The 22,335-nt window shown below is 39.5% G+C and overlaps 1 protein-coding gene across 39 annotated transcripts in view; it reads right to left on the bottom strand.

Annotated features, from left to right (window-relative positions):
- NRXN1 (neurexin 1) overlaps positions 1 to 22,335 on the bottom strand; it is a 676,494-nt gene that overhangs the window by 107,792 nt on the left and 546,367 nt on the right. For all 39 annotated transcript variants that reach the window (XM_030499078.1, XM_030499116.1, XM_030499117.1 and 36 more), the window contains one exon: positions 15,219 to 15,390. In XM_030499078.1, coding sequence (XP_030354938.1) covers positions 15,219 to 15,390 — 172 coding nt within the window. The remainder of the gene's footprint in view (positions 1 to 15,218; positions 15,391 to 22,335) is intronic.

Genomic DNA, 22,335 nt, shown 5'->3' with positions numbered 1-22,335 from the left:
TCCTTGCTTTTATTAATATGTACATGGATTTGCCACTGATTCTAAAGTAGAACATTGGGGTAATATTTTTATTGTTCTCTTTCTGCTCTTTTGCAAGCATATTCTCAGTTTAATGCAATAGGACTGATGTGTTTAATGCATTGTGTGCCTGCCCTTTAGCACAGTAATGATTTTGGATATAGAAATAATACTTGGAAACATTCTTTTTTCTGGTCTGACCTGGTTGATTCCTGGGAAGGTACAGTTGTAGCTGCATCATGAACAGAATGCTACCATAGCTTTTTTCTTATACTGATAATACACTCCTAATCTAGACATAGGCATAATCTGGTCTGCATATCACAGGATATGACTATTGACCCATTCTGGATTCAGCCACATAACTATTCTTTTGCTAATACATAACCTGCAATGGGCTCAAACAGGTCTTCCAGGAAAGCATGTTTTCCTAACATAATGACACACAGTAGAGGAAAATCTCTCAGCAGTGAATTCCAAGACTCGCTGTTGAAATCATGTGCTTTATTTCTTGAACGCATTTCTCAGTTCTGGTTACAGCTTTCTAGGAACAGCTAAAGAGCAATTTAGTAAGCATCTAGTGTTTTCTTCTGCTGAAAGCACTTACACAGTAATCAAGTCACCGCATAGTTTTCTTTTTGATACTGTAAATCAGTTGACATAGCAACTCTTTCGGGCTCTTGTTACACATACACCAGTATTTTTTTCTATAGAACTACAGACCCCAGGTACAGACTTTGATACCAGCTTTGTTCCAGAGCTGTTCTCAAAGTGCTGTAAAGGGTGGTAAAATCCTCCCCAGTCATACAATCACAGACTGGTTTGGGTTGGAAGGAACCTTATGATCACCTAGTTCCAACCCCCTGCCATGGGCAGGGACACCTTCTGCTAGATGAGGTTGCTCCAAGCCCTGTCCAGGCCTTGACTGCCAGGGATGGGGTAGCCACAGCTTCTCTGGGCACCCTATGCCAGTGCCTCATCACTCTCACAGTAAAAAATTTCTTCCTTATATCCAATCTAAATCTCCCCTGTTTAAGTTTTAGCGCATTACTCCTTGCTCTATCGCTACAGTCCCCAATGAAGAGTCTCTCTCCAGCACTTATACACTTACACTTGAGCCTTTTGTGCCCACAAAGTGGTTTTCGTAAACTCCTTTTCTACAGCATCACATGATGTTTCGTTCAGGGCAACCTGGAAGATGAGAGGCCTACAAGTGACTTCTCAGAATTAGACATTTCCAGGACATTGTCTACATTGCTGTAACTTTCACTCCTTCCTCTAAGACCCCTACCTTGGCATTTAGCACTGCTGCAGCGCTTTCTGCAACTGCCTTTACATCCTCCTGCCTTCCCAAGCAATCATGTTCACACATCCCTTTTGTCCTGCCCTCACCATTATTTACCACTTTTTATTTTTTGTCTTTATAAGAGTCACACATCACCAGCAATGACTTTATGCAGACTTCTACAACACTTATAAAAGTATTAGGTATTTTTGAGCCCAGTACAGAACCCCACTGAACATGTTTCCAGTCAATGAACGCTCCTCACTGATAACCATTTCTTTTATGCAATATTGAGTTTATTAGCTCAAGATGACTAATAAAAAATTAACTATATTTACTGCTCATCACTTTAATAATCTGTCAGCTTTGGGGCTGATGATAAGATACGTGGCTCTGATTTGCAGACTCCCCAAAGTCACTGCAACACTGAACACTGCAGTACTATACCTCTGTGGATGGTAATTTGGTTCATAAAGAATGATTCATACATACGGGTGATACCTATGAGCACCAGAGAAGTTAAAAGGGGAGGAAGAACCATGAAAATGAGCCTGAAACTGCTCTGTCCAGATCCTTCACGTGTACCTTATTTTACCAGAGCTTTCCGGAACTGACAGTGCAACCACAACACTGTCTTCAGTCTGAGATTGTATTTTAATTCAGACAAAACCACACATGAATTTGCATGACAAGGAACTACATGACCAGGACCCTAAAGTTAGATGCTCAAGAAGCCTTTGGTTGAAAATTGCTGCAAGGCAATTGCTGTGCTCTGAAAACGAGAGCATATTTTCAAGACTCAGCCCTATACTCAGCTAAAGCAAAACTTATAGTACTGTTTGTTCTTTTGAAGAGGGCATGTTTATTCTTCTCTACCTATTGTGCAACTGTAATTTTAAAATTTTCAACCAGTAGTCTATTAATGTCCATCAGTTCTGTAAATGACAAAAATCAAAACTGCTTTTATGTATACTTAACCCTGACAATATTGTGTTTCATTCAGGTTTTTTAATGTTCACTAAACTCAATGCTGCACCAGAAAGGCTATTTAACTCCTCAGAAATAGTCCACTGAGGAAAAGAAACCATTCACATCTCAATTAAACTAAATTTGTTAAAAGCATAATTTCACTGCCTTTAATTCAGTTAACGTGTGCTTGTAAGGGGTTGAAATTGGCATGCCATTCTCAATGTTTAGTGCTTCTGATACAGTGGTGGATACACAATTTCTGCTTCAAATTTATTTGAAATGCTGTATAGTACAAAACTTGACTCTTGCGAGGCTCATAACGATTCTAGGTTATTTAAATCATCAAGCCTTTCAGGCTTTTTCTGACAGGTAGGATAGACTGAAAAAAAGACACATTGCTTTAGTTACACTTACTAGGATCGAGTAAGCACTTTGAACACTCCTGGAACACTCTGAATTTACTTTTAAACGCATGATACAACACAAGAGGTCTGTAGAATTTGTTACAACCAAGCTGGCCTTAATCTCAAATCCAAAGTATTAAAGAAAAAGTTATTTTGACAGTGTGGACACTGCAGTTTCAGGATGTTCATGTGGTTCAGTCTCTTGAAAATAGATTAAGACAGAGCAGGTTGCTGTTTTCCCTCCTGCAGTATGAATTATAGTGACTGCTTCTGAATTAGTTAGTTTAATGGAAATTCTTATCCTGAAGACATGAAGTACTATTCTGCTGTCACACCTCACACCACCAGTAAAATGTATGTGGGGACACATGCGCAAATGTGCCCCAAATAAAAAAAAATACCTCATCTTCCAAGAGCACCTGAAACACAACAGCACTGCAAAGAAATTAGATTTGTTTTCCATATGATAGATTGTCTGGTTGGAAGGCTCAACACTGCATTGATTTGTTCTGTCCTGAGAAAGGCTCCCATTTCAGACTGACTTTAGGGTTGCCCCAGAAGTTAATGGAAACAAACTGCACTGCAGAAGGAACACACAGCAAAAGTAAACCATCGTCCTTTTCTCTTGCATGTTCCATCAGCCAGTAGGAGCATTAATACCAGTGTTGGAGCAAATCCATACATATGCCCATCAAGTAAGGCATCTAAAGTGAGGGGAACAGACACAACCAGATGAGCTTACGTCTTACACAAAAGTTATCTTCCTGAAGTCAGTGGATATTGGTCTGGCTCAGTGAGTGACGTGTTACATGAAATCCTGTGTAATCCTGAATGAGACAGCTATGAACCTACTAGAGGGCAGGCTGAAAAGAAAGAAAAATAAAAGAATCTGGTGTTGACAACATGGTCGTGCCACTGGGAAAGAAAAGAATAATCACAAAGATCTGTTAAGACATTGATTCTATCACATGTATCAGCACTGTATTGCTAAGGAAGCTGCTAAGTAGTGAAAATTCCTTGGTAAAGAATTTGATTGAATTATTTTATTTTTAACCAACACCTTAATCCTGCATTTTCAACTTATCCTACTACACTGGACAGGTTGTGATACTGCAGGTTACATGGAAAACACATCTCAAACCAAATAAAAGTATTCAAAAGAATCCCTACGTATCGGCAATGTTTAATCATTTGTGACTTCTCTGGGCTTTTTCTGACTTTTACTGGGATTGTTAGTAGATAATGGCCTTCCTGAAGAGGTGAATGGGGCCAGCTCTGGCAGATTTACCATGTCTCATTCTGAGATCTGTTTTCATTCCCACTTTCTGTCTTTAACTTGATTCGCCACAGCTTGTGGTCTTCAGAAATTCCATTTCCATATCACCCTGTGCCTAATTATGGTAAGCAGGTATGGGCACCATCCTTCGCCGTACGACACAAAAAGAGCAGGTAACGGTTACAGTATTTTGGAACACTGTTTTCTGAATCACTGCTCATTTGACATTTTCTTTCTCCTCCTAAACTAGATGCATTATGCCACCTTGCTGTATTTAACTGAAAGGTGTTATACCTTCTGTGATCAAGTAAAGACAACTGTGCCACGCATTTTATCAAGATCTGAATTTAATTACAGGCTCTATCAAGTACAAGAAGGGATAAGCCTTTGTATTTCACCAGGATATCCAAGATGAAAAATAAAGGAAAAAAGAAAATCTGTCTGCACACTTCGAGAAGCATTATTATGTAGCATTATCTGACAGAAAAACCTGATAAGCTGTCAAATTAAAAAGCTGATTTGGGAAACTTTACTGAAACCACTTTTGGAAAAGAAACTTACTGTAGTGTCTTGTTTGGGTATCACCTGGGCAGGATAGAACAATTTCATAATCTCTCAAAGGGCAGCAGTGCTTTTTTAAGAGAAATACACTTAATTGACTTTAGATAAGCTGTCACAGAGGTTCACCCAAAGAGAATGGGAAAATAAATCCCCATTTTTGTTAACATTAATCTTTCACATGAACAATAAAATTATACTGAAAGTGAGACCTAGATACATGCTGAAAAATACATTTAATCATAACCAAAGAACAGTCAGGGCTGTATGAATCAGGAAAAGATGGCAAGAAATCACTTGTGCAATTGCAAGTTGGCAAAGGTAGCAAGGTAGCAAGCTCGCCTAGTTCCATCTACAGCCACTGCTGTTTTGTGCCTCAATAACTAAAATAAATCTTTTAAACTATTTTGATACCTGCTAAATTGGTTTCTTGCATCTTACTGTATTGTGGAGAACTTGCTGAAGTTGAGTTTCACAGATGTCCTTGTCTTATTTTAAATTGTCTATGCCGTTACTTTACAAGCTGCTATAATGCCTTCTTTTATTCGTATTATAATTGAACGTAATTGTATGAATACAGGTAAATATCAGCTTCCTCTAATACTCAATGAAGATTTTGTCCAGTTGAAACAGACAAAAATTCCATGTTATTTTGGCTTTGCTTTAAATAAATAATGAAAACAGCATAGAAAAGTTAATTGTAGGAAACATTTTTTGATTGAGTATCACGGTTGACATTGAGTGATCAGGAGTTGACTGTAATACAAGGACAACTAAAAATAAATCTGTAAATCAGATTCTTGATTTTAAAAGAACAAAATTTGATCAAATGAAGGAAACCAGGTTGTGTAATCAGTCTGAGAGGCTGGAGTCTGCCAGGAAGGACACTTGGAAACTATTTAAGATCAAGTATAAACACGTAAGTGCATATAAATTTATACATATATATAAATATTTAAAATATATTTATATATGTATATATGTTACTTATATATTTCAAAGAAAGTAAAATAAATTGAAAAGCCAGAGATTCTTTAAGTGCTATAAACAGAGATCACAGAAACAAGGGAAGTCAATTTGTAGGAAGGATGATAACAATCCAAAGGAGCAGACTGGACTGACTGAGAGGAATGTGTATATGAAAATGAAGATCTCAGAAGAAAGCTTACATACCTATTCTTAATGAACTTGTGGGGTCAGAAGGTGAGGAAGATGATGTCTATCCCAGAACTTAAAAATAACAAGCTGAAAGTACAAGTTTTTGTACTTTTGTACTTTTTGCTACTTCTTGCATTACAGAACAGAAAATGTAATAGCTTTACAGGAGAAGGGGAAAAAAGCCATCCAGTCAAAGCATTTAGTTTGACCTTATCTGTACACGGTGCTTTAAAATAAATTTGAAAGCAAAGAATTAAAAACATGGAAGCAATTGGAAAATGAGATAAAATGCAAAACTCTACCAAATCATGTTAGACTAATCTAACAGCTGTATTTGGTAAGTTAACTGATTTTCTAGATGAAGGAAATGGAGTATATCTAATTTATCTGGATTTCAGCAAAGCACTGGATATGATGCCACGTAGCAAATCGTTGATTAACTGTGGAAAACAGAGTATAAAAAAAACATACAGTGAAGAACTGAACAAAAAAAGACAAGAGGGATAGTACTGAACAAGGAATTTTTCCTCTCCTTTCTCTCTCTCATGTAGAGACAGACAGAACATCCTGTATCTACTGACAGGCTTCTGAATACAGCGGCTGCTTGTTTCGGGTCACGCTCAAGGTGCTACATTTCCCAGGCTGCAAGCCCCTTCCAGGAACTACCTAGTGCACTGGAGCCATCTCCTTCCTAATACTTTCACTTTATTGTCATCTTCAGCTTCTTGGTGAATCATTCCTACAGATGACAAACACTCATTACTTGTCATATTCAGACCTGCCAATGTGTCAACTATACCACTGTTCCCCACTATATTACCTATATCTGAAAACTAAAAATCCTCAAGAGATAGTAGGTCAGTCAGACCTATCAAAGCTCTCCAAGTATTTTGGAGAGCTGATGCCATCTAGTTGAATGGCTGGAAGATCTACATGTGTTCAAGTCAAGCAAACATAATAAACTAACTGCTGAGTTCTATGTTAAGTTAACAAGATGAGTTTCATGGTGAATTCTGAAACTGTGTTAGACTATGTCATAAGAACGACTGCTGAGATGACTGCAAGTATGTAAGGAAAATCAGTGGTTTTCCCCACAGGAAAACTACCATGGTAGAACTCCTAAGAAAGTATCCAAGATGAGTTCCGGGACCAATCTTTGGTGTTTTCTTCACGGATCTCAGTATAAACCGTTGACCAGACAGTGAAATCTGCAGATGACATAAACCGAGACATTTTGGTAACTTTGAAAGGCTGCAGGTATCAGTCAAAAGGAACTGAGCCGTTCTAAGTTAACAGAAGTGACACTAAAGCTTATACCACAAAATGCAGGTCACATACTTCAGGTATAGGACTAGTCACACCATTTTTTTGCAATAAACTGGGATATTACACCACAGAACTAATGAGGAAAGATGTTCAGTGGGTATACTAGTCAGCTGCAGAATAGTATTGAGCCATCCAGTTTTGAGCTATGAAAAGGGAAAATGAGATCTTAGAATGTATCACTGGAAATTACTTTCAGCATTAATGTCTTCATATGTCTCTACAGGAGGTTCTAGTGTTCTGGTTATTGTCCATTTCCAGCCACATGTGTTTCTTGAGAAATGAATTTAAAATGAAGAAGCCTCAAAAGAAAGGCTATGATGATGTATTCTCTATAAATATTCAAATTACCCTTACCTGTGTGCATTATTTCTCATAGATCAACTCTTCTTTTACTGTTATGATGCCTAGCCAATAGCGAAAGTTGATCTTCTAACTTTGGGACAAAACGAAAAATGCTTTGATTGATTAAAACACTGTTTAAGTTAATGAAGATTTACAAAATCTCTCACTCAAAAAAAAAAAAAAAAGGCAAATAAATTATGCAAGAGGTTGAATTTTTCTTTTTTAAATTTTATAAATGTAAAAATTCAGGGGGGTTAAATGGTTGTGTTTTAAAATATCTTTCTTTTCTTCCTTTAGGTTTTTTTTATTGCCTGTCAAAGAAAGCATGTTTTTTTCTTCTAATTCTTCATTCACTTATCTTTGTCATCCTAATCTTGAAATCTACAGCCAGTATGTATGGTTTCTAACTTCTTCTTTTTTAAAATCAATGTAATTAATATATAATTTAAGGTTTAAATGATCATATTTCCACTGAAAATCAATGGACTTACTCCAATGATTTTCATTAGATGGGAATCGATGGCTCTGTTCTCCCTAAGACAGTCTAATCCATGAAAGAATTCTGCCTTTATCAACAGGGTAGTGTAATTTCTTCCTGAATATTTTCACATAAGGAACTTTGTCAAAGACGTCGTGCAAATAAAAAAGTCTATGTTAACTCATTCATATTTATCCCCAATTATGTCCCATCAAACCAGAGTAAGTTTAACTAAAATAGTTACCAGCAGACATTCCCGGACTGAGACCTTAGTATAAACAGAACCCCAGGGACATACGACTCCATGGACACATTAAAGGCCATGAAGAACACCGATGAGTTTTGCTTTCCAAACCTGGGAGGATGAGACATTACTTGGTAACCAAGGAACTACTGACTTAGCTGGTATTTTTCCCTTTCTCTGCTTACTAATTCCATGGACTACATATTTTAGGCCCATATCTATAGCTTGAATTTCTATGCATGACATAAATGTATACCTAAAACATTCACTTGCACGGTATAATTCATCTTCTACATATTCCCAGATGGAGAGGTCCTGAGAAGTCCTCCTGTTCTTTCCAAACACCGTTATCTCCAAGGGATGTAAAGTATTATGACATGTCCTTGTTTCATTGGCACTGCTATATTCTCACAGCAGGAAAATGACATATAAAACAGGAAATATTGGGCAGTATCTGTTTCACATAAACTTAATTGCTGTGAACAAAACTGAAATGTTTTCCATTGCATTTCCCTCCTGTGCAGAAAGGTAGTTTTTATTTTGTCTTTGGAAGCATTGCTCCCACCAAGGAATGAGAGACTGATTCAAGTTTGTGAGCTTCACAGCTCATCAGAATAAAACATTCTTCATATCGTCTGTGTCCACCCTCAGGACTGACTTACCAAAGTGACAGATCTGAGTGCAGAAGTGTCAAAACTCTGACTATAGCAAAGTACATGAGAGAACACCAAAATGTATTCTTTTAACCAAAGAAGGAACCACGTGAGGAAAAAGGTAAAGTCAACATGTTGCTGGAGAAGTAAGGAAATAGGAGTCAGAAGGCTGATATTATTTCAGCATGGAAAAAAAACCCTTAAAGACCCATGTCCTAACACCAGTGGCCAGGGAGGTTTAAAATATTAACCTATGGCAAATGCAAGGCAAGGCAAATACTGGGTGACCATTTCCTTTTTAGGTTCCTACCTCACTCACCTTGACCATTATGATTTTGCATGGATGTGCTAATAATAGGCTGTCTACCCATTTTATCAGAATATTCAGAGATATGGACAGGGCTTTGAACAACCTGGTCCAGTGGAAGGTGTCCCTGCCTGTGGTGGTGGTGGGTTGGAACTGGATGAGCTCCAAGGTCCTTTCCAAACCAAACCAGTCTGTGATTCTATGATTCTATGTTTGTGAAGGAGCTTGAGATCTCTCCTGGCCACCACACTTATGAGTGAGAAACAGATCTTTGATGGCTGTAGGGGCTTGAATTTGGAAGGTATTTCTAAGCCAATGGCATGCAAGTTAGACAACTACATGGATAGCTTGGGAAATACTAATCGTCTGGAGAAACAAATGTACGGACACAAATGTCTCCTATTAATTTTATGGGCAGTTTGAACACACAAAACCAAACCAAATGGATAGCACTTATCCTAAACAGGAACATGGTAATAATTGTCATTTAGCACTTAACTTGAAGTCAGGTGTATGCCATGAAAAGAATGGCATAAGCTTTGTCTATTTTCCAGAACACAGGACCAGGAGAAGCATCTAAATGAGATGCCCACTTCCCGTAGCCCTTGGATGTTCTGCAATAGCAGCCTTTAGCCCACAGATCCAGAAAAAATCCCTGAGACAACATGTGTGCCCTTAGATGTTTATGTGATAAAGCAAAATAAAAAAATAAATTAAAAAAAAAAAATCAAAACCAAAACCCAGAGCAGAATTATTCTGTATTATATGGAAGTCTGAAAAGCTTCAATTGCCAATTGCCATATTGCAGAGGTACTTGGCACCAACCGTAATGTCAGCTTGCAGTTTGATCTTTCGCCAACATACATGGACTCTTACACAGGTTCTTCTTCGGTGTGGATGCTCAATCATAATTTATACTCCCCAGTCACAGAGATACATCTGTTCCACTAGTCTGGCAGTGTTTTGGACAATCTCTTTTGTGTGAAGAACATGTGTGAGATGCTTATGCTGTCAGATCTAGGTCTGTCAGACACATCCCTGACAACATCTGCTGACCCATGGGGTACATGAGGACAGCTGCCAGTAAGCTATGCTGTTCTAAGGCTGACCAGAGATCCAGGAAAGACTTCATTTTAGATATCTGCCTACATCAGACTGTATCTTCCAGACTGCTGCAGGATCCTAGGAAACGCTGAATATTCCCAGTGTCTGAACAGCTCTGAAAATATAGACAAGTTGGCCAATATCTAACAGATCATCTCATACCCAATCAAATTCTGCATCAGTCTGATTTATGATGGAAGTTCTGAAGAGTAGGTTCCCACTGGTAAAACGACTGGTTGCGCCGTGTTTCTTAAAAGAATCAGCATTGGGAAAACTCCCTTTGACTGCAGAAAGTATAGAGTTATTCGCAGAAGAGTGATTCTGAAAATCCTTCACAATAAATGGTGATTATTGTGGCTTTAGACAGTCATCTAGCTTGCTCTGATACACTTTCCCAGGCTAGCAAAATGCACACCCTTCGCTACTAAGGAAGGGAAATTAGAAAATGGAGAAAATAATTTTTCTCATTAAAGAGATACAGTTATGAGCACTGCTGTGAGAAAGATTAGATTTTTTTAATATATATATCCCTCCCCATGCCCCTTGATTTGATTTGAAACAGATTTTCTTTCAGGTAAGGAAGAAAAGGTTATTTCAAATTAAATGAGATGCTTTGTTCTCAGATTACCCAGATCCCCCCAGAAACACTGGACAATCTTGACATGAAGAGTCAGAACATTTTATTAAGAAAATACTGAAATTAACATTACCAAAACAGATTTCCTATTATTTTCTTTTGTCTTTTGGCCATAATTTTCCATTCAATTTGACTCAAATTAACAAGTCCTTTGGTTTCCTACCAGAAATGCATTCTTAGCAAATCTACATTTCAGTGTGGAATTACTACCTAACTGAAGTTACAACAGAAATCTGCTCACAGTAGTAGCTGGAGTTGCTGCTATGGTGCAGTAACAACTGTTGTGAGGCAGACCCATAAGTAATAGAAATGATCTGCATGGAAAATGGGGTTAGCGTATTGATTAGGAACTCTGACTGCAGAGTCAGCAGTTTGCTGTTAATATGGATCAGAAATTAGGCTGCATCCAGGAAAGCTAATGGGAAATCGCTATCTGAAAAAGAGACCAAGGTGAAATATTAAAGCTCTCTGGGAAGGTGCAGAAGGATGACAATAATTCAGTAAAGAGACATAACCCTGAATTTAGTTATGAAAGATGGAATATACAAATCCAGTACAGAACTGGGCATCTTAGCTATCAAAAAACTACAATATGCCATTCTCAATCACAGTGCGGAAGTGAGAAAACAGGACAAACATTTAATAAAAGGCAGAAATTGCAGAGTGCATCCTCATTGCTTTAGCAATGCACCTGCAGAAATGGCAAGAGAGAAACTGTGGAGTAAAAAAAAAAAAACAAACTTTGATGGGAGTCTGGAAGAACATACAAAACTAAACCTAAACCTCCTGTTTCTGAAAATCATCTGGCTACTTCAGGACACCAAAACCTTCACATTGTCTAGGACTAACACACATTCCCCCCCACTATATTCCTAAAAATAACCAGCCACCTTCACAAGGATGATCATCCTCTACCACTGGCCACCTCCACCTCTTTTCCTTTTACAACTCTCTCCTTTCACATCTACTCAGATACAAAGTGAAGGCGCATTGTCCCAGAGAAAACATGACACTCGAGCCTAGTGGGATGGAGAACGATGTACAAGAGAAACATGCTAGATCCTATTTGTCTTCCAGAGTCATTTCTGCATTTTATGCAGCTCTAGAATAAAACACACAAAGCAACCAAGGAAACCCTATGAAGCATTGCTATATGATACTTTCTGCAAGGTGACTACCTCTCTGACTGCTCATAAAGCAGTATTAGGGAATCATGTGTGCTACACCAGCTAGAAAACCTTTTGCAGGAGCACTGAACTCTTGACAGCTCCTGAGACCCAGGGCTGAGTTCAAAGTCCCTAGGAACTCCACACAGACTTGTGGCAATCAGCTCTTTTTCAAAAGGTGCTCAGCTGTGAGTGTCAACAGGGGTGCCCACAGCACCCTCCCAGCAAGTGATACAGCACTGACTGTTACTGGGCCTTGGGTGCCCTTACCTACAGGAGTTAGATGGGGCTATACAAAGGCTGCACAGGCAATGAAACTTGGAAATCCTGAGCCTATGACCAGAAAATCACCAATCACAAAGAAGCAATGTCTTTTAGTTAGACACTCCAACCAGAAATGTAATTCAGAGCACAACTGTTCCTTGTAAAGACAGAATAAATGATCAGCTGGTATGCTTTAGACAATCAACTGGGTTTTTTTTTATATTATTATATTATTGGAAAAACGAAATCCAGCATGTTTAAGAATAGCAAACTTCTTACTGAAGCTGCTGATCTCGTTTCTCTTAATTAAAAAAACCCCAGGAGTAGGAGAGGTAAGTCTGTGCTTAGGTACAGTGGCACAGGCACATTAAGAAATTATACAGAAAACAGGCACAAAGGAAAAAATATTCTTTCTAGCACTGAAATGGAAGCAAATGAGGTTTCACTCATGCAAACAGGGTCAGATTTGGTGCATAGTGTACAACTGCAATGCATTCTCCATCCAAAACATGAGCAAAGAGCAAGTAAGCTGGTTAACCAGTACTGCCCGGTACTACTGTTGCTCCCTAAACAGCAGAAGCACATCTAAATTGCGTGCAGCAACACTGGCCAAACTGTGCCGTTTGATATCCTTAAGAAGTCACTTTTAGAAATACTACCTTTAGAACAGGAATGACAGTGGTAGCTTTGAACAGGGTGCTATTATTATCTTCAAAGCAGTATCAACCTTGCTCAAAGGCAGCAGAGTCTTCAGGACAAGCCTGCATCTTTTCCAAAAGGTACATCAATACCATTCTGTGTGTAAACTAGTGTTTAAAAAGGGTTTAAATGAAGAGTGCGAAACCTGATGGAGCAACATGAAAACATAAGAGAAAGGTGTGGCTGAGTGCTTTTGTGCTGGGGAGGGAGAAGAGACAGAAGGAGAAAAGGGGGAGGGTGGATTTCAAAAGCAATGCTATGGCATACAAGAGCCATAAAATATTACTATGGGAAATGCAAAGAAAATTAAAGGCCAACAGCAGTCTTGGAAGATCCAGCAATAAAGCAAGTGAAGGGATTCTGTACACTGGCTGATGAAGCCACTGAAAATGCCTTGAAATGAGGCTTGTGCATCGATTGCTAAAGGAAGCTCAAGAAGCTCTAATGTGGCATTTCGCTTTTTCAAAGAAAACATCCCCTCCACTAATCCCATCCCAAAGAAATCACTCTATTTCCTAAACTGACCTATGTTCAGTATAAACAAATTCTGTGTGTCACTATCTTCACAACTCAGCTGCAGTTTGTCCTTGTTCCAGCCACTTTGTATTTTCAGGAAGAAACAGAATAGAAATGAAAAAGAGAAATATTTTCATGCTCATCATTTAGGTAAGAAACAAAAAAATCACCCCAAACCTTATTTTTCCCTTTCTGCTACACAGATCTTGAGCACAAACCAGGATACACATCTGCCCGGCTTCTACCATCTTATTTCAGCTACCATTTACCTAACATTGCAAAAAGTTAGAAAATAAGGGGAACATGTGGGAAACAGGAATATCTGCAAGAGCACAGGACATATTTCATTCAGTATCCCTCTTTTCTTCAAGAGTTTATGCCCTCTTAGAAATGCACCTGACTTGAAGACAGTAATTGTTTGTAACTGCCAGAACTGTCACTCATTCATAACACATTAGCACAGAGGTGGGTTTTTTAACAACTCCTGCTATACAGAATTCCATTTGTGATGCATACTTTCATTTGTATTTTAAATTCTAAAGTATCTCCAAGAAATTATCTGAAGCATTATATTTCACCTGTGGATTTTTTTTATTTAATTATTTTTATTTTTTTATAAAGTCAGGTGAACAGCTGGACTACAACTCAACCTCCCCCCAAAAAACCCAAACCCCAACTAAATACTAATAATCAGTACAGGAAATGGCTTCTGTATTCCTTATCAGTGAAAAATACCCTCCTGCATCACTCTGCCCCCAAAATGAAGAATTTTCTACTTACGAACAGATAAATCAGAGCTGTCATTTATGTAGTAGCAAAATATGCAAACCAGAATATCTTTCACTTACATCTCTGGATTTGCTACCTTTTGTTTACTCATATAAAAACACACACCAACTGTTAACAGAGAACATGCGGATTTGTAAGTTACCATGAATGGCTCAGTAGTCCTATTCAATAAGAAAGGGACTGCATGTCTGAAAAACCTGACGCCCTTAAAAAATGAATAAAATTTTAGTAACACAGTAGTCTTCAGTGCATGGCATTTGCATAGAAGTAAATATGGGTCCAATCAAGGCAACTCTGTATTCACACAAGTGGTGCTGTTCAAGTAACCAGCATCACTTACATGAGTAATACCCTGTAGTTTGTGAAGGCATCTTAATTTGGTTGGCTGTACAATTGATAACTGATACATCTTTTGGTTATAGAATCATCGAATAGTTTGGGTTGGAAGGGACCTTTCAAAGGTCATCTAGTCCAACCCTCTGCCATAAGCAGGGACATCTTCAACCAGATCAGGTTGCCCAGAACCACATCCAGCCTGGCCTTGCATGTCTCCAGGGATTGTTATGCCTGCTGGAATGCTTCTGCTAAATTCATAAGCTTCAGACTGCTTTAATATCAACTTGTAATTAAAAGAACACAGACAACCTTTTCCTCAGTAAATTCAGTAAAATCCCCATCACTTGGAGATCGATTTGGGAGTCACTTTACTGATTAGCTTTTGTCAAAGCCTTTTTTCCCCCCCTTACAACAATCATCCAATAAAAACAAATGAAACAAGAAACACAGCCACTATTTCATGCCTTGATAACTGTATTTTTCCACTTCCAGTAATAACTTGAATCTGTGCTTTTAAACTCACTTAGGAAATGCCATCATCATAAACTGCATATTGCTCAGGACTCTAACTACTTAATTAGCTAGTAAGACATTGTGGAGGAGCTGACGCACTAGAAGAGAAGCAAAATGAGCCAAACTCCAGGCAACCCCCCACCCTCTTACTCACAAGTGTTTGTGTAAGCCCTTACCTGCTGGGTAGCGTTCGATAACTGGCCAGTTGTCCACCTGTAATGTGGCATTGCCACCACTTCTTGTGAACCGTACTACATGGTATTTTCCATCATTAATGATTGCGTTGATCTCTTCAATTGAGATGTCATCAGTTCCAACATTAAATTTAACTCCAATTTTTCCCTGGTGCTGCATATTTAAAGAAAAAAAAAAAAAGAAAAAGAAGAAGAAAAAGAACTAATTAAGAGTTGTTTCAGCAAGAAATGGAGACAGTGTGTGAAAGATTTCTAACATCTTCCCTCTTCAGAGGTAACTTCTGAAGGCTTGCATGTGGCACTGACAAGCCTCTTGACAGATCGGTACGTCTGGGACGTCTCTTTGATGGAGAATTGATATTCCAAATGAGTTATTTCACCAAATGGGGCTCTCTCCTTTTCCAAGAGATTCAGACCAAGATGAGGAGGGGGGGGAGAAAAAAAACATAGGTTTTTTTCCTCTATCCCCTTCCCCACCTCCATGAGGATTAAACACTACTTTTCCTTTTCGGCTTTCAAAATGGAAAGCTTTGCAGTGTCACCTGGAAGAGGTGTGAGGATTTTCTGGTTATAGACGCCAAGGCCCAGCCCTGCATCTCCTTTCCCCAAAACTCATTTATTCTCAGAGTCTTCACAAGTGATAACAAAGGAGGAAATTTTTTTTCTAATGAAGAGATCACCACAGACTGAGACATGGATTTATTTGCTGGGATTTGCCTGTATACTCCTGTATCTGAGCGCATCCAGGGCTAAGGGGACTTCCCACACACATTTACACTCAGGACCAAGGCTGTAGATTTTCCAGATTATTGTGATATTGGCATGTTTTCATTTGTATTGGCTTTTAATAATTAAGATGTTCACTCTAATACGACATTCCATAGAATCGCAGGATCAACTAGGTTGGAAAAGACCTTTGAGATCAAGTCCAACCGTTCTCCCAGCACTGCCAAGCCCACCACTAAACCATGTCACCGAGGGCAAACTGATCTCCCCTCATGATCTCCACCCACAGCCACCCCCCATCTTCCCCTCCCCATAGTAGCCGACACCATATAGCTGCTGCCGCTATCCCTCCTGGCCAGCCCCATCTCCCCTGAAGATCTCCCTTCACGGCCGCCCCTCACATCCCATGGCCGCCCCTGCTCTCCCCTCACGACCTCCCCTCATGGCCGCCCCTCCCTCCCTCTCCCCCTCCCACCGACTAACGCCCCTGACGCACGCCCCCGCTGGCGGGAACAGCGCGTGCCCTGCCCGCACCCTCCCGGCCCTGACTCCCCGCAGTCCCCACAGTTATATTTCAACAAACTCCTTAATGTCTATTACAGCTGTAACTTCAGGGCTTTGTAATTCTTTTCTCCTCCTATAAAATCAATTCCATTCCTGAATAAGGATATTTATTAAATGAAGAGAAAAAAAAAACAAACAAAAAACACTCCACACTATGAGATACGGGGTTTGTGCACAGTAAGTGGCAATTCTATGTGGAATTTCATATCATTGGTACTGCTGCATCCTTCTTAAAAAGCTTCTTAAAGTTTTTACACAACCAGCTGAAACACAGTGAAACGTTTTAGTTTGTGCCTCCTGGTCATTCATGTCAATCTTTCCAGAACCGGGTTCACCTTTACTGCACAGCCTTTGTGTCTGCTCCCTCTTTCCACCCTGGCATCGCTCCCTGTAGTAAGTGCATCCTGCAGCTCCTCATCTCTGGAAGTCTCCCAAGTGAAGATCTCAGGAGTTCTTCCACTTCATTTTATTCTCTGCTTAAATACCTGACTTCATTCTCCAATAGTGCTTGTATATTCCACTTACACAGCTGAGCAGCTGCTGAACACCTTTGGAGAAAATCCCTCAACATTTTGGCGCTACGCTTTCTCTTCAGCTACGATCATTCTGAAATGAAATACTCTGAAAAGGATTTTCATTTGCTCAGTTGCTTAAATAATGTTCTAGAAGTTCCTCTCTTTTCCTTAAGGATTATTCTAATATTTCTCTATTTGCAGGTCCTACTTTTCTGTGACTATAAGATGTCAAGAAGGGGTCCACCTCATGCAGCACATGTTCACCTTCTTTTACCTCTCATGGGAGTTATCTCCCAGTTATCTTGGGAGAGAAACTCTAGCTCTGTTTTAGTTCAACTGGTTCAACTATGAATCAGAATACATTTCACCCATTTTCTCTCATGGATGCAGTAGCTTATTTGCATCACCTGCTTCATTCACAGTTTACTCTCTTCATACAGAAATGTGTACAAAGAAATACAACATTGGCCCAGCTCTAAAGCAATCTCCTCCTTTACTAATTTATGAAATGCAGAAAATCAGCATGTAATGATAATGGCATATATGCCTTTTCACAGTACTTTCAAGAAATCAAAGACTTTGTGGATTAAAAAAAGCTGCCTAATTTTACAGTGATTCATAATCATACTATTCATAACCTTCACTTTACATACCTGCTTTCCTATTTGCTATATATATATGTATATGCATACATTATTTTAGATCAAAAAATTACACGGAAAGGAAAAACACCTCTCAGTGCAAACGACAAGCAGCATAAAAGGCAAATATATCAGCAGCTTTTCCAGAATAAGAGAATGTGAAGCTGCAATCATTAACCAAGTTACCATTTGTAAATGGCCAGGTATGGGCAAGTAAAATGAATCCTTCACAGACCTGTAGGCAGAGCTTTAGCCTTGCTTGATACACATATATGTGTATTTAGTGAAAAAAAAGCAAGTTTCCGTGAGTTCCCTACATTTGTACAGAAACACTGTGCACAGACACCATGCATGCAGCTTCAATAGCAAACAGTATCACCCTCATAGTTGATAACATACTATAGTGATTTTTGGGGAGCCTATTTCTAATACATTAGTGTAGGTGAGAACATGCAAACCTCTATTTTTAAAGGATCCAATTCATTTTTTCACACTTCTTCAGCACTTGTGGGCATTTATACAACCTCCCATAAAACAAGGAAGCAAATCTGTGTTTAAAGTTCAAGTCTTCCTTATGATTACATCCATATTTAAGTCTAACTTCTGAACATCATGCTAAACATGCTATGGACCACAACCCCATTGTGCACAGCCCTTTAGAGCCACAAAATCATAGATTCAACTAGGCTGGAAAAGACCTTCGAGATCATCAAGTCCAACTGTTCCCCCAGCACTGCCAAGGCCACCATTAAACCATGTCACTAAGGGCCTTGTCTACACAGGTTTTGAACACTTGCAGGGATGGTGATTCCACCACTTTCCTGGGAAGCCTGTTCCAATGCCTGATCACCCCCTCTGTGAAGAAACTTGTCCTAGTAAAATAAAATACGATGCAAAGACCTGACAGTCACCATGTATCAGCTCAGTTGCAGTAAGCATCTCTGTATGTAGAAAGTGTTTTTCTTTTAAGTCCTTGCATAATCATGCAGTAGTTTGACTCACTGTACTCCTCCTTCACTGCAAGATAATGTAAGTTGCATAATTTTTCTTTGTCATTGGTGAAGACCATGTGCACATGCAGGTTTTGTGGATCATGGCAGTACGGACAGGGAAGAGACTGATAAAACTGAAGCATACTAAATTACTATTTCCACTTTGCCAGCCTCAGTTGCATAGTACAATAGTATAAATGTTCCTTTATCACTTGTTCATTCATAACAATCTTGTTCCTATCAGAAACAGCCTCAGACATATGCTGAATGAGAGGTTCCCTCTTCAGCACCCTCGTGATGGGCAACTATAGAAATATTTGTGCATTAATAAGTACCGCAATAACTCAACATTACTTTTGAATGATGTTATATCTTTGCCAGTGACCTGAAATAGCACAGCATTTCAGGCTCATAATTCTAAGAGGTTATATTTGCCCACTAGCAAAAATGACCATTCCAAAGCTCCCCTGATAAAATCAGCTCTGTACACAAGGCCCATTGAAGTCCACTACACTGTTCATGGTTCTTAGCCTCTGTTTAATTTTCCTTCAGTGTCACGCAGTTGTGAGAGAACATAACAATGAAATAAATTCCTTTTCCTGCTGTGCCTTTACCTAATCTGAAATGGGAAGGCCACAATAACAGAGTGGAGACATGTAGGAGACTGGAGACTCTCCTATATTATTTCCAAGAGCGGCCAGAAGAAACGACACACCTTCAGAAGACTGAAGCACCTCAAGAAGTAGCGTAAATGTTGTTCTCTGTCTCTGCAAATTATTTTGAACTTCAAATGAGAAGGTGCTATGAATATTGCCCCAACCATCACATCACCACCACTGCTTCCTGGGACAAAGCAGTGCAAGGGCCTCCAATTCCCTTACATGACACTTTGAATCCCAACCAGCAGCTCTTCAGAAAAGCTAAACTTTTGGTTTGGAGGTGCTTTGGCTACATACCTCTCCTATTTCTGAGGCCAGTGTACCTGCATGGACAAAGAAGCTCATTTGGTGGTGCCTAAAGTACACCTACAGTTACCACAACATGCAATGTAGGCTTTGCCTACAGTTTAACCTCTGCTATCCAGCCACTTGTAGGAGTCCAAGCTCACAGGGTAAGGATAAAGGTGTTAATGGCTTCAAAGCAGTTGGATAAAAACATGAACTACGTGTTTTTATAAATGTTTTTTACATACACCTTTTTTTAATATACATGTTTTTATACACCAACCATGTCCTGCGCTGCATCTCCAGCAGCATGACCAGCAGGTTGAGGGAGGGGATTCTCCCTCTCCGCTCCACTCTGGTGAGACCCCCCCTGCAGTCCTGCATCCAGCTCTGGAGCAACAACACAAGAGAGATGTGGAGCTGTTGGAGTGAGTCCAGGGGAGGCCACAGAGATGCTGTGAGGGCTGGAGCAGCTCTGCTCTGGAGCCAGGCTGAGAGAGCTGGGCTGGTTCAGCCTGGAGAAGAGAAGGCTCCTGAAGGGGAGACCTTAGAGCAGCTCCCAGTGCCTAAAGGGGCCAACAGGAAATTTGAGGAGGGGCTTCTGATGAGGGCCTGTAGGGACAGGGCAAGGGGGAATGGCTTTAACCTGAAGGAGGGGAGATTTGGATGAGACATGAGGAAGAAATTCTTCCCTGTGAGGGTGCTGAGGCCCTGGCACAGGTTGCCCAGAGAAGCTGTGGCTGCTCCATCCCTGGCAGTGTTCAAGGCCAGGTTGGACACAGGGGCTTGGAGCAACCTGCTCTAGTGGAAGGTGTCCCTGCCCGTGGGAAGGGGTTGGAACTGGATGAGCTTTAAGGTTCCTTCCAACCCAAACCAGTCTGGGATTCTGTGTTCAGCTCAAATCCTACATGCCTAATGCACTCGGAAAGAACTGAAGTTTTGACTGCTCAGACAGCATGGATGTGTGTGTACATGCATGTATGTATATACCACTAATTTCAAAACATTTTGTCTTCCAAAGTACTGGCAGATACTATTGCAGTCTCGCAACTCCAGTGAAATATTTTCAAGCATGTTTTATGAACTGTGTGCTCTAAATACTTCTACCTTGGCTTTAACGGGCTTCCGATGAAGCACCAAGAATACTGATGAACCCAAGAAGCAAGCAAGAAATGTGAAATGCAAATCAAGCCAGCAGCTGACAGTGCAATTTGTTCCCTGTTGGACCCTAGTTCAGTGCTACCGGTCTGCCAACTCCAAATGCAGTAAAACCTATGCTGGTATAAAATATACATATATCTCCAGAATAATGATATTTCCTATAGCATCAGCAAGGTTTTACAGCTCTCTGTAGTAATAATTCTGGAATCAGTCAAACATGAGCCTGCGCAAATTTGGCACAACAGTAGTTTTAGAAGAGACCACAGACAACCTAAGCTCATAATACTTACAACCTTTAACCACTTTCAAAGAAAAGTAATAATACCATGACTCCCAGAGGTTAACAAATAGAGGAAAAACAATCTGAGTGTGCCAGCTTGCATCTTATAGCAAGAGTCCCTGAGGTACAACTTTCCGGTGGATGTGATAACAAAGTCTTAGAACTAACTGAAGGTTTACTTTGATTTTATTGAAGAATAAGTTTCTTGAGTTTTCTTAAGCGACATAATTTTCACTCAAATGTAACTGAAGACCCATAATATATATTATAGGAATGTATGTAAAATAATTAAAATAATCATGGTTTTCTGAATCCTGTAAGGAAATGCATATGTAAAAATTGTACTGTTTGCTTCAGGAAGTGAGGGGAGGGATACATAATGACAGAGGATACATTTGAACTCGAAGATTAATTAACTATGTATATTTTAGTCTAATAATTCATCAATATTTCTTACTACCATTCAGTAACTTTCAGATGAAACATGTGGAAAGACACAGAAAATATAAAACATCTGGGAAGAGTTCTTTGAATGAATACATCTTTTCTATCCCAGTGAAAGGACTTGACTTTCTGGATATGGGGTTTTCATACTTTCATACTTTGAAAGTAAGAAAATTCATGAAAATTCATACTTTCAAGCTTTATATCATTAATCTAACATCACAGATGATGTTTTAGTTTTTCGTTACTGCATTTCTCTATGAGAAGTGATAAAATATTCAACCTAATATCTACCAACAGCAATCAAACATTTCTGCTTTTTAGTTAACTGCAGCACAGCACACCATAGGAACAGGCATTCTCCTGTTATCCCTCATCTTGAGTACTTACAGTCAGGTTTTGTGTCCCTTCATGAATTCAGACAGGTAACCATTTTCAGGGACAGATTATAGCTTTCAGTATATCAGTGGTTGACATACTGTAGAAAACGTAGGAGGGGCTTGAAAACTCAATTGGAGCTCCAGCAGGCAGTTACCAGTCATAGGCAGGCACTTCAGCAAGGAAGCAAAGAGTTTTGCTGACATCTGATAGTACATCCACCTGGTATTCAGTCTTTGATAGACTGGCATGTGACAAGCTTGAAAGTTTTGGTTTCTCTTTCTTTTCGCTGGGAAATATGTACCTACTGTGCAGAAGGAAAAAAAACCCCAAAACAAACCAACAAAACTGCAAAACAAACTTCTCCCTTTCCCGATTGTCTAGCGAGGAGGCTGAATCCCAGTGTTTCTTCCTGCCAGTTCTCACCATTTATTTGCAACTTTCCTGATACTAG

This window comes from Strigops habroptila, chromosome 10 (assembly GCF_004027225.2).
Source record: "Strigops habroptila isolate Jane chromosome 10, bStrHab1.2.pri, whole genome shotgun sequence".
Taxonomy (NCBI): domain Eukaryota; kingdom Metazoa; phylum Chordata; class Aves; order Psittaciformes; family Psittacidae; genus Strigops; species Strigops habroptila.
The sequence above is the reverse complement of the archived record's forward strand: the minus strand, read 5'-3'. Positions and strand labels throughout refer to the sequence as shown.